The sequence below is a fragment of the Diadema antillarum genome, unplaced genomic scaffold, assembly GCF_040938485.1.
Source record: "Diadema antillarum isolate AM-2024a unplaced genomic scaffold, OU_Dant_1.0 seq00000716_RagTag, whole genome shotgun sequence".
Classification (NCBI taxonomy): Eukaryota; Metazoa; Echinodermata; class Echinoidea; order Diadematoida; family Diadematidae; genus Diadema; species Diadema antillarum.
Window position 1 is genome coordinate 518,222 of NW_027271620.1, and position 12,968 is coordinate 531,189.

At 39.6% G+C, this 12,968-nt stretch overlaps 1 protein-coding gene across 1 annotated transcript in view; it reads left to right on the forward strand.

The window, feature by feature from the left end:
* Nucleotides 1-9,651, forward strand: part of LOC139737940 (uncharacterized) — a 68,248-nt gene extending 58,597 nt beyond the window's left edge. Inside the window, exon 5 of the mRNA XM_071648604.1 lies at nt 8,391-9,651. Within this exon, the coding sequence (XP_071504705.1) occupies nt 8,391-8,610 (220 nt within the window). The 3' untranslated portion in view covers nt 8,611-9,651. The remainder of the gene's footprint in view (nt 1-8,390) is intronic.
* The last annotated feature ends 3,317 nt before the right edge of the window (nt 9,652-12,968 follow it).

Genomic DNA, 12,968 nt, shown 5'->3' on the forward strand with positions numbered 1-12,968 from the left:
TATGTCCCAAAATACCACAGGACAATTCCTGTGGTACTGTCCTGTGGTACTGTCCTGTGGTACTGTCCTGTGGTACCGTCCTGTGGTAATTACCACAGGAGTACCACAGGACTTTTTCGTAATGGCTAGGCCAATGAACGTACAACGGGAAATTGTTCTTGAACATTTTTCTTCTTGCTTTTTGTCATGATAAAAATTACATGCATTGTTCCTTGGGATGTACACTTGCCTTCTGAGCTAAGTCAAAAAGATATTTTGTCTGATTACTCTCAGTAACATACACAATTATGTCAAATATCCTTCTGTCACACCTCCTCTCTGCACGTTTATTATTAAAAGTGGTTGTTCACGCATCTTGCAGGTATATGTTTGTTATGGGTGATTTTGTTCATCCGAAAATGCACAATGAGGTTCGATCATTATTCTCAAAACGCACAAATTTTGTACACCTAGGTCCTAGTGAACATTAAATAGGCCTTTTCGTTAATCTGAATATTCTAACGTTAATTATTCCAAAGTGGTATTAGAAACTTGGGCCCATTTGTAGAAACTTCATTTAAATGCAACTGATCAAATGCAACAACAACAAAAAATCAAATGCAGGTGTATCATATCACGCGCAACTTTGCATTTAAACGCAAGTGCATCGTTGAAAAGAATGAAATTAGAGAATAATTGTATAAACATGAAACTTAATTGCATTTAAACGCAACTCTAAAAGTCAAACGCAAGTCCATCAAGTCACATGCAACACTGTATTTAAACGCAAGCGAGTTACAGAGAAGAATTGCAGTTTTCGTACGAAACTTTATAGAAACTGCGTTTAAACGCATCTCTAAAAATCTACAGAAATGTGTGATTGTTGAAAAGACTTGCATCATTTTTTATTTTGTGCGCAAAATTGAAAATTAAACGCAACCCTGAAAATCAAAAATAAGTCTATCAAACCACGCAGAAGGCTGAAAAGACTTGTGTTTGGTAATCATGCGAAAGTAGAAAATTGTAGGAAACTAAAACTCAATTGCATTTAAACGCAACTCTAAAAAATCAAATGCAAGTCCATCATATCACACGCAAGGCTACTCTCTTTAAACACAAGAGCGCTGGAGAAAAGACTGGCGGTTTTCGTACAAAACTAGAAAGTGCATTTTAACGCATCTCCAAAAATCTACGGAAGTGCGTTATTGTTGAAAAGACTTGCATTATTTTTATTTCCTACACAAAATTGAAATATCAAACGGAACTTTCGCTGTGACCGAACTTAGTCTCCACTAGCAAGGGAAAGGCATCGCAACATTTACACGTTTCAAACTATCGAAATGCATGCTGCTTCACGATATGTCAATGAAAAAAAAAACGGTAACAAATTTGTTACAGTTCGCTATGCCGGAGGTTTAAATCACATTCTAAAGTTAAATTAGTCCAACAATGGAAAGAAGTTTGTTTTGACGAAGGTTAATTCCGAAAATAAGATGTTGTTTTCGAATTAACAAACTTTTATTTCCTTTTTTCAGACGGGCTCGCTACGTACAATGAGGTAATGTTGCGAATCGGAGCGCAAAAACCATTCATTTTCAGAGTATGGCAGTAGAAATTTAAGCAAAACAAATAGGGTGACTTTAGGAAAAATCATGTCGACAGAATCATACGAATCCACACGTTTATCTTTTCAGCAACGCACTTGAATTTAAATCGCAAAGTTGAATGCAATTTTTAATCTTGAAATCTTGAAATTCAGCACATGTGATGGCTATGATATATTGGTGTGCAAACTTCATTTTTGTCAAACCACCGGAGGTAAGGGGAGACTATGGGATCGCCTGCGGCATCTCTCCGTCTGTCGTCCATCCGTCTGTAACACTGCAAAAACTAAAATTACTTTGTACTGAGCGCTTCTATGTCAATCACACACTTGGAGTGAGGAGTGTTATGCAAAGTTACACAATCATGTTACCAAACAGGTCACCTTAAGATCATAGGAAGGGGTCAACAAACTTTAAGGGGCCAATGTTAAGTTTTTACAGCGCATTTCGATTATGGCTCGTAACTTGTAATTGGTATGTCCATTTGTGACAAAACTTTAATGGTAGGTGTCCCTTGAGGAGTTGAAGGTCACCACAAGGTCAAAAGTCACAGTATTGGGTCAACAAACTTTTAGGGGTCAATGTTAAGTTTTTATGGCGGGTTTCGATTGTGGCTCATAACTTTTGATTAGTATGTCCATTTGTGACCAAACTTAAATGGTAGGTATCCCATGAGGAGTTGAAGGTCACCACAAGGTCAAAGGTCACAAACAGGTCAATGAACTTTTAGGGGCCATTAAGTTTTTACGGCGCATTTCGATTACGGCTCATAACTTTTGAATGGTATGTCCGTTTGTGACTAAACATTAATGGTAGGTGTTGCCTGGGGAGTTGAAGGTCACCACAAAGTTAATAGGTACAAACAAGGATCGATTAAATTTTAGGGGCCCAGGGGCGTCACCAGCTTTTTGTCAAGGGGGGTGCGTTTTGACACTAAATGTAACGAGATTTTTTGGACAGACATTTGGAATAAAGGAAGCTCTCAATCCCTAGACTTTTACTGTTTTTGAGGGAAATCAAGCGGGGAAAGGGCACCGGCGTAGCTAGGATTTCATCTGGGGGGGGGTGTTAGTATGCGAGGGAGCGAGCAAGGGGGGGGGGGAGGGTGTGAAAGTGCCTGTTGTTCCCCCCCCCCTCCTCCTCCCACGTTGAGAACTTTTTGCATTTGGATGTTGTAAATGGTGTAATATGATGCAGGTTTTTTGCGTGTTTTTATCGACTTGAAACAGTCCCACTTGTTTAAGGTAGCAGTACATTTTGATGGAAATTGTTGTTGAACAATGTGCCTATAAACTATCATTTCAGTAAACTTCTTGTATTGAATCTTACACTGATGTCATGAACACGACCGAGCCCGAGCAAGCGGAGCGAGCGAGGGGGGAGGGTGTGGGAGGGGGCAACCCCCTCCCACGGTTAGAACTGAAATTGCATTTTCATGTTGTAAATGGTGCAGTTTGATGCATGTTTTGCATGTTTTGTTCGACTTGAAACAGTCCCACTTGTTTAAGGTAGCAGTGCATTTTGATGTAGATTATTATTGAACAATTTGCCTATAAAATAGTATCATCCAAATAAACTTCCTGTTTTAATATCTACACTGAATATCATGAACGCGGCCAAGCAAGAGCGAGAGGAGTGAGGGAGGGGAGGATGTGGGAGGGAGTGTCCCCCTCCCACGGTGAGCACTTTTTGCATTTTGTTGTTGTAAATAGTGCAATTTGATGCAAGTATTTTGCGTGTTTTATCGACTTGAAACAGTCCCACTTGTTTTATAGGTATCAGTACATTTTGAAATAAATTGTTATTGAACAATTTGCCTATAAGTGGTATAATTTAAATAAACTTATAGTAATAATTCTTACACTGATGTCATGAACGCGACCGAGCCCGAGTAAGCGGAACGAGCAAGGGGAGAGGTTGTGGGAGGGGGTTGTTCCCCCTGTAAATGGATTATGGAATGACGGTGTGAAACGACAAATTACTGGCAGCAACATCGGGTGAATGACATAGCAATTAAATGCGAGCGAGCGAAGAGAGCGAGCTTGAAAATTTGGACATTTTACAGTCTAAAAACTGCCATTTGGAGCCATATTTTTTCGCTTTGGAAATCAAGGGGGGGGGGGAGCGCACTGGGCGCAACTGCCGGCAATGTACTGGCAGCAACATCAGGAGAATTGCATAACAATTAAATGCGAGGGAGCGGAGCGAGCGAGGTTGAAAATTTTGACATTTTACAGTAAAAAAAAAATGCCGTTTGTAGCTATATTTTTTTCGCTTCGGAATTTAAGAGGGGCGCATCGGGCGCAACTGCCGGCAATTACTGGCAGCAATATCAGGAGAGCATAACGATGACATGCGAGCGAGCGGAACGAGTGAGCTTGAAAATTTTACATTTTACAGTCCAAAAACTGCCGTTCTTAGCCATAGTTCGCTTTGGAAGTTAAGGGGGGGGGGCACCGGGCGCAACTGCTGGCAATTTCTGGCAGCAACATCAGGTGAATTGCATAACGATTCAATGCGAGCGAGCGAAGAGAGCGAGCTTGAAAATTTTGACATTTTACAGTAAAAAAGACTGCCGTTTGCAGCTACTCTCTTAAAAAAATCGAGTGAAAATATTCACTCTTGAAGGAGTGAATACAAAAAAGAGTGATATTGGAGTGAATTTCGAGTGAAAATGTTCATTTTCACTCATTTTGGAGTGACCTCAGGGATCACTCGAAGATTTGGGAGTGATCCCTGAGGTCACTCCAAAAAGAGTGAAAAATAACATTTTCACTCAAAATTCACTCTTTTTTGTATTCACTCCTTCAAGAGTGAATATTTTCACTCATTTTTTTTAGAGAGTATATTTTTTCGCTTTGGAAATTCAGGGGGGCGCACCGGGCGCAACAGCTGACAATGACTGGCAGTAACATCAGAAGAATTGCATAAAGATTAAATGCGAGCGAGCTTGAAAATTTTTGACATTTTACAGTCCAAAAACTGACGTTTGAAGCTATATCTTACTGGCAGCAATATCAGGAGAATCTAAATGCGAGCGAGCGGAGCAAGTGAGCTTGAAAATTGTGACATTTTACAGTCCCCAAATTGCCGTTTGTAGCTATATTTTTTTCGCTTTGGAAATTAAGGGGGGGGCGCACCGGGCGCAACTGCCGGCAATTACTGGCAGGAGAATGACTTCAGTAGAATGGCATTACGACTAAATGCGAGCGAGCGGATCAAGCGAGCTAGAAAATTTTGACATTTTACAGTCCAAAAACTGCCGTTTGAAGCTATATTTTTTCGCTTTGAAATTAAGAGGGGGGAGGGACGCCTGGTGCGCCCCTCTCCCTGGATCCGCCACTGGTAGTCAAGGGTGTCGGTTTATGTTCATGACTGTGGGAGGTATGACGAGTGAGGTGGCGTCGAAGTGACTAAGCGGGGGAAGGATGTCCAAAATCTGCACTTTAGAGCATCCCCTAATTGTTTGTGTTTGTTTGTGTGTGTATTATATACATGGAAAAGTTAGGAATTAGCCCAGGTCAAGTCTTTTTATTGGCAATGCAAGACATTTTTATATAGACTAGTATGTAAAGCAACACTGCAAATTGATCCGCTTTGATATAACGAAGCGTAAGGTACAAAGGTGTACATTCTACATCACATTGCGCAACATTGTAGCGACTCTTAATCATGGTTAAAAGAAATCATAGAAAAATATCTTATTTCTTGATCACCCTTTCATTGAAAAGCAGTTTACTAACCCTTGAATTACTATTTTTGTAAGTCTTTCTTTTTAACCAGCGGATGGGGGGGCGCACCCCCCCCCCCCCCCCCCCCCCCCCCGTAGTTACGCCACTGCTTTTTGGTGAAATAAGTGGACATATTTCTAACAAAAATGTAAGAAAATCTTTTCATCGCGGGTATTATGATTATATGGGGTGGGACAAATGGTGAGCTTGCCTTCCAATATTTTTATGGGGGCAACATTTTTGTTTTCTTTCAAAAGCAAGAAAATATTCTCATTTCGGGAATTATCATTTAGGGGGAGGGGCAAAATTAAAATATGCTTGCCCCTCCAATATTTTTATGGGGGTAACTTTTTGTTTTTCTGTCAAGAAAAAAGGTAAGAAAATCTTCTCGTCTCTGGAATTATGGCGGGGGGGGGGGGAGGAGTGTGGGCAAATGATATGCTTGCCCCTCCATTCTTTTTTTCTTTTCTTTCTTTTTTTTTTTAATGAGGCTAAGGCTCGCTCTTGGGCTGGCAATATGGATTGGTCAGAAGTAATAGACCCTACATACTTGTAAGTAGCACACGTACATGCAAACGTGTATACGTGCTCCGTATCGTACGGATGTACAGTACGGTCGATAAATAGTAAACATTGTATATAATACTAGTAGATATGTATAAAATCAGTGCTGCCAGAACCAGGAGTGCGAAGTGTTTTTGCCCACGATTTTTTTTTTTTTGTCCCTGGTGCAAAATAGAAAAAAAATATACATATATAGAAAAGAATAATTATTTAGTGTCCGGCGTTGAGGTCGCTCGCTGACTGAAGTTTTTTTTTTTTCTTCTTCTTCTTCTTTTTTTAAGGATCTGAAGGGGGGTGCGTTCGCACCCAACGCACCCCCCCTGGTGACGCCCATGGGGCCAATGTTAAGTTTTAATGGCGCGTTTTGATTGCCCGGCTCATAACTTTTGAATGGTATGCCCGTTTGTGACCAAACATAACTGGTAGGTGTTGCTTGGGGAGTTGAAGGTCATACAAAGTCAAAGGTCACAAACTGTGGTCAGTGGACTTTTAGGGGCCAATGGTAAGTATTTACAGCATGTTTCAATTATGGCTTATAACTTTTGCTTGGTAGGACTGTTTGCGACCAAACTTTGGTGGCCCACTTTATGACAATCAAAGTCAGATTTTTACATATCATGTGTTGTACATTTGTGGGTGAGACACATTTCGGCACTTGCCTTGTTTGTTAGCATGTCAAAAATTGTGTGCCATGGTAACAGCATTTTTAGCTCACCTGAGCCGAAGGCTCAAGTGAGCTTTTGCGATCGCTCTTCGTCCGTCGTGCGTCGTGCATAAACTTTTTACATTTTCATCTTCTTCTTGAGAACCCCTTGACCGATTTTCACCAAACTTGGCAGGTAGCATCCCTAGGGGGATAGGATCTCAATTTGTTCAAGTGGGCACCATACCCCACCTGGGGGCCCCTAGAGGGGCCCAAACCCCCCCAAAATGAAGGAATCTTAAAAAATCTTCTTCTCTAGAACCAGAAGTGATAGAGCTAAGTTAATACTATGAATTAGTACATTGATGACTGTAGTTTCAAGTTTGTTCATGGCAGAATCAGGGGTGCCCCCCTTGGGACCCAGGGGAGGGGGGTGGGGAGGGGTCCTAATGGGGCCCAAATTGTACATTTTCATCTTTTCTTGAAAATGCCAGTATGAATTTTCACCAAAGTTGGCAGGTAGCATCCCTAGGGGGAAAGAATCTCATTCTCATCAAATGGGCACCATGCCCCACCTGGGGGGCCCCAGGGGGCCTAAATTTGGACTGAAATTGTAAATTTTCATATTTTTCTTGAAAACCCTATCACAAATTTTCACCAAACTTGTCAGGTAGCATCCCTAGGGGGATAGAATTTCAATTCCATCAAATGGGCACCATGCCCCCCCTGGGGGGCCCCAAGGGGCCTAAATTTGGACCAACATTGTAAATTTTCATCTTTTTCTTATTAAAAAACCCTATCACAAATTTTCACTAAACTTGTCAGGTAGCATCCCTAGTGGGATAGAATCTCAATTCCATCAAATTGGCACCATGTTCCACCTGGGGGCCCCAGGGGTCCCCCCCCCCCCCCCCCGTAAGGAATCTTTGCAGAGTTTTTCCGGAAACAGAAGTGATTGAGCTAAGTTGATACAATGAGTCAGTATATTGATGACTGTTGTTTCAAGTTTGTTCATGGGAAAATCAGGGGTGCCCTTTCCACCCCCCTGGGACTCAAGGAAGCTTGATGGGATTTTTTGGGGGGGTCCAAATGCATGCCTAAATTTTTATCTTGCTGAAAACAACATAATGAGTTTTCACCAAACTTGGCAAGTAGCATTCCCATTGGGATAAGATTTCACTAAATGGGCTCCATGCTTTCCCTGGGGGCCCCAGGGGGTCCAAACCTAAATTAATGAATATTCAATAATGTTTTTCTCTAGTTCTAATCAAAAGTGATAGGGCTTTAAGTCTCCCCCCCCCCCCCCCAAGATGCATAATCCGACATTCTATAAAGTACAGTGTACTTGGTAGGTATTTTTTACCAGTGTGATGGAATATGTAAATGGACATCATGCCCCCACTCTCCAAGCTACCCCCACCATAAGTTTCCAATGTTCTCAGGAAAGAGTCTGCAAGAATGCATGGAAGGTGAACTTGCGATACTCGGGTGAGCGCGTGACCCCCGGGTCTATTATTTATGAAAATCATAGAAATGCCAATTTTCTTATCTTGCTCCGTCAAGTTTTGAGCACTTGACTTGAGGTATGACACATGTGACTTTCAGTGAGCAAAATATGCATTCAATGTTGAGCAATCCATTGCTATGGTAACTATTTTTTTTTTTTTTTTGTAAAAAGCATACAAAGTAATTGCTGGTTGAGCTACATTGTGACTCCCTCAGTATTGGGTGGGAGTATTAATCACATTGAGGGATAGTTCTAGTTTCCACATTCCCACCCCATACTCCAAATAAAGTGATATTTATCAATGTTTACAGTACTGTAGCATCATCAAACATTATGTCATCACTTTTAAATCTTCCCTGTAGCTCTGCAGATGGTCCGTATGAAGGCAAACACCTGCACTTCAATCGAGGCGAGCGCAAAAGGAAACAGAAGATGAAAGAATCAAAGAAGAAAAAGAAGAAGAAGGAATGTCATCACTCAAGCAGTGATCGTGAAAGGGCTGAATACGGAACTAGTAATAAAGGAGGACAAAGGATTAAAAAATTGTGTCATGGAATGAATGACAGGAAAAAAAAGAAATAGGAAAATTGACTAGTAACTGAGTTCATATCATGCGCTACTGTATCAATCAAAAACACATTTTCAAAACTTACCAGCAAAACTGAAATTTATCACCAATATGTAATGATAGAGTCATGGGATGCTCCTCTTACAATGAACATGCTTGTAACAAACTGTTGTTTAAGCAAGTAAGCATTCAGATTCTGTAATTATTTCATGTACTGTATACGCTATAATTTTCGCGTACATAAATTTTCGCAAATTGCCGCCGTCACACATTTTCGCGAGTGGTTAAATTCGCAATTGGGGGATCAGAGAAAATATGAAGTGGCAAAGAAAGTGTGAATTTTCAACTTACTAGCAAATAAGAATGATACTAGTTATACACTGCATGAAAAAAACTTACCAAACTCTGCGAACTAGTAAGTTTGAATTCAACATTTTTGAAGTGGTTAAGTTCATCGCGCTAGATTTCTGACAAGTGGTCCCCATGCGATAATGGATTGGCTCTCTACAGTATTCGTAAGTAGACGTGGACGTGCGTAAACAAGCTTAGCCAGTATGGTCTGTTCGGTAAGCCATGACATGGTAAACTAGTACTGAAATGTTCGTATCATCAAGGCAAGGGATTCATTTTGGAAGGTAATATTTTCGCGTGTTGTTAATTTCACGAATAGCTCCCGACGCGCGAAATTCGCGAAAATAAACCCCCCGCGAAATATATAGCGTATACAGTATATTGTTCAGTTATGACATTTCAAGGTAACAAGAGAAAACTGCTGGTCCTGAGGACTTTGGTATGATTGAAGTTGCCTGTTCATTCACACCATCCATTTTTCTGCTCATGTTCAAGCTTAGTACTGATTAGCTGATATAGCTAAAGTAAGAACTTGGTGTTTGAAAGTGTGACCGTACAAATATAAGTTGATTGAGCTTTGGGTTATAGGATGATGGTCATTTGGTCAGTTAAAGGACAAGTTCACCTTCATAGACATGTGGGTTGAGTGAATGCAGCAATATTAATAGAACACATCAATGAGAGTTTGAGGAAAATCGGACAATCCGTTCAAAAGTTATGAATTTTTGAAGTTTCTGCTCAGTCACGGCTGGATGAGAAGACTACTGTAGCTTGTGATGTCATATGAGTACAACTATATAAAGAAAGTATGAAGAAAATTCAAGATATTCTCACTTTGCTCACATAATAAAAGAACACTCGACTTCTCTCTTTCAGATGTCAGGGGAACTAATATTACCCGTAACATAAGTCAGTAACATGTCGAAGAAATGTGCACTTTATTCAAAAAGTCAAGTTCTGTGAAATTCTCTTTTTATTTTCTATATATTGTTGTACGCATGTGACATCATACACTGTAGTAGTCTTCTCCTCCAGCAGTGATTGCACAGATACTTTAAAAATTCATAACTTTTGAACGGATTGTCGGATTTTCCCCAAACTTTCACTGATGTGTTCTACTATTGTTGCCTTAACTCAATCCACATGTATAGATGAAGGTGAACTTGTCCTTTAAAGTTTTAGTGATACATTTAAAGCAAATTTCCAAGAGCCATTTAATGAAACTTGTCCAGCTGTGTGCTGTGCCGTCAAATACAGTCCATTTTGCTTAAGTCAAATAATGACCAAAGTCTGAAGGTCATTTCAAGTCCTCTTCTCTTTACATTCTATTGTAGGGGCACTGTGGCATAGTGGATAAGATTCTTAACTTGCAATGGGAGGACCTGAGTTTGATTCCCGCCTAGTGCTTCTGTCTTTGGACAAGATGTTTTAACCCACCAAGTCCCTCTCGACCCAGGTGTATAAATAGGTACCTGATGATGCTAGAGTAATAATAATGGCAGGGTCCTCAGGTAGAGCAGTGCCAACACTGAAGAGGCTACCCTGGATAAAGGAGACCATATTATCAATAATATTATCACTATAATTCTTATTTTTCATTTTGATCCCTCATAAATCAAATTTTCTGTAATTTGAAATTACAGTGTATTTCTTCAGTCCAAATCTTGACTTAGGCAAGGTTGACGGTATGTTGATATTTTCACTACCTGATTTTCAGAATATCTTTAGCGGTCATGGGGAAAGTTTTGGAAGTCTGCATTAAGTGATTTAACAACTAATGTTAGAAATTAACATATTTACTAATTGCTCAAAATTGGTGTTTTCTTGCATATTTGAATATGCGTTTCTTAGAAAGCTATAGCATGAAGATCAATCACCAAGTTCACCAAATGTATATCCCAAGGTACTTGTTGAAACTATACAAAATGTCACACCAGCAAGATTCCAGGAGATTTTTCTACATAACTGTTTTAAAGTGTCTTTCCACCCCATTTAAGGTATGTCGAGCATTTTTAAATCAATCAAATAAATAGAGTGGTACATGCTTCATCACATCAGTCATGAAATGAATATATGGCATTTCAGTTTCATTCAGTGTCATTTCCCAAAGCAGTGACATTGATCACAATTTTGTATTATAATACAAAATAAGATGAGGAGGTGCTATAAGCTCATGTCTCCCATGGACATGTACACAATCAGCACCAAATATCCTATTTAAGCTTGGTACTAGATTATATTTGCTTTGTCACAATTTCCCATTACCAGTAACTCTCAAGGTAAAGGGGTCAGAGTTGATCAAATATTGACCGATAACATTGCTGTAAATTTTGTATAGAGAAAAAGATATGGGGAAATATGTGATCTCCACCTCATATGTCTCAACCAATATCATTGTCCAGTGAAACATGAAGAAACTAATTGATTTCCATTTTGTTTGTGTACATTGTAATTTTCATAAAACTGCTACCATTTTGTTTGATTTACTCTTTTTATTGAAATTACTTTACAGATATCTGTTTGCATGTGTTAACAGCATTTATGGCAAAAACAGATTGGTATTCTCAAAATGTGACTGTAGGAAATATAGCTTGGATAGGCAATACAGTGCACTCCTGTTACAACGAATGTGATTAGAGCAAATGTTTTTTACAACAAAGTAAAAATGTGTGTCCCAACATAATCATCACTAAAGCCAATGGTGCAGAATTTGCTTGTAATGAACACGGTTAGCACAAATTTTTTTTGTTACGCCGAAGTCATTTCCAAATGCACTGACAAAGAAAAGCAAATGAAATGTGTTCCATTAAACGAAATGTGGATTGCTTACGAAATTACATAGCATAACAATCATTTGCAGGGAGTCTTAACATGGACACATGCTTTATATTTCACTTGGTTTGAATATAAATCGTTCTATGTTCGCTCCCTGAGTCACACTCCATTATTGAGAACTTGTATTTATACGTAAATCCGAATTGAAATAAGGTTTGTTATTCTAAAATACACCATTTTTGTGAATGTAGATGTTTGTAATCCGAAATGAAATGGGGTTCCTTATTGCAACATTGTGTGGCTTATGGATAACTGAAGAAAGGGTAACAACTGACTGGAATATCCTGGTCAATTGGATAATCAGTGATGAGCATTGGGGCCTATTGTGAGCTCATTATATTCAATCTGTAAGCAGAAGATGACAAAAACAAAGCATCTTCAGTAACTGATGCTGTTGCTTACATGTGAACACTGAAACAATTGCTATCAGTTTCCATTGTTGCATGTGCTGAATGACCAACACAGTTTCCCTTGTACACTTCAGGTTCAAATATGAATACAGTGTATTGTCATACAACATGATTGACCTGTAAATCAGTAATTCCCTGCAATAAACACACTGAGCTTTACTGCAAAGTACTTGCTTGTGAAAGTGGTGTCACTCTTCTAGTATGCATTCACCATTGAACTGTAATCTTTCCTGATCATCTAAGCTGTATGCATGTATGCATATATGACATTGCATAAAACATAGCTAATCCTGTCCACTTCTAAACATGTGCATACATACTGTATTATTAAATCACCAACCAAACAGAAGAGCTATCATTGTATCCCCCGAACAGAGTTCGGAGGATATTATACAACACCTCTTTAGAATGTAGCTATCCGATTGGTTGATTGCCCATCACGTGACATTTAGTGGAAGGTTCTATTGCACGTTCTGGCTGTCTCAGCGTGCATTTTTGGTTCGATCAAAATGCTCTATTGCACGCTCTCTGATGTCACAATAAACAAACATGTGCCGTGCACACTTAACAATTACAAGCGCGCTTGTACAAGCGCATACTTTTGTCACTCATTTTTGTAAACAACTTTGTTTCACATATGTAGTACATGTATATGTATGTACAATGTACATACACGGTGACTGCGACTGTGAGGCTACTGTAAACGTGGAAATTTTCGCGGATTTTGCGCTACGTTCGGCTAGCACGAATTCAAAAACACGCGAATATATCTTCGC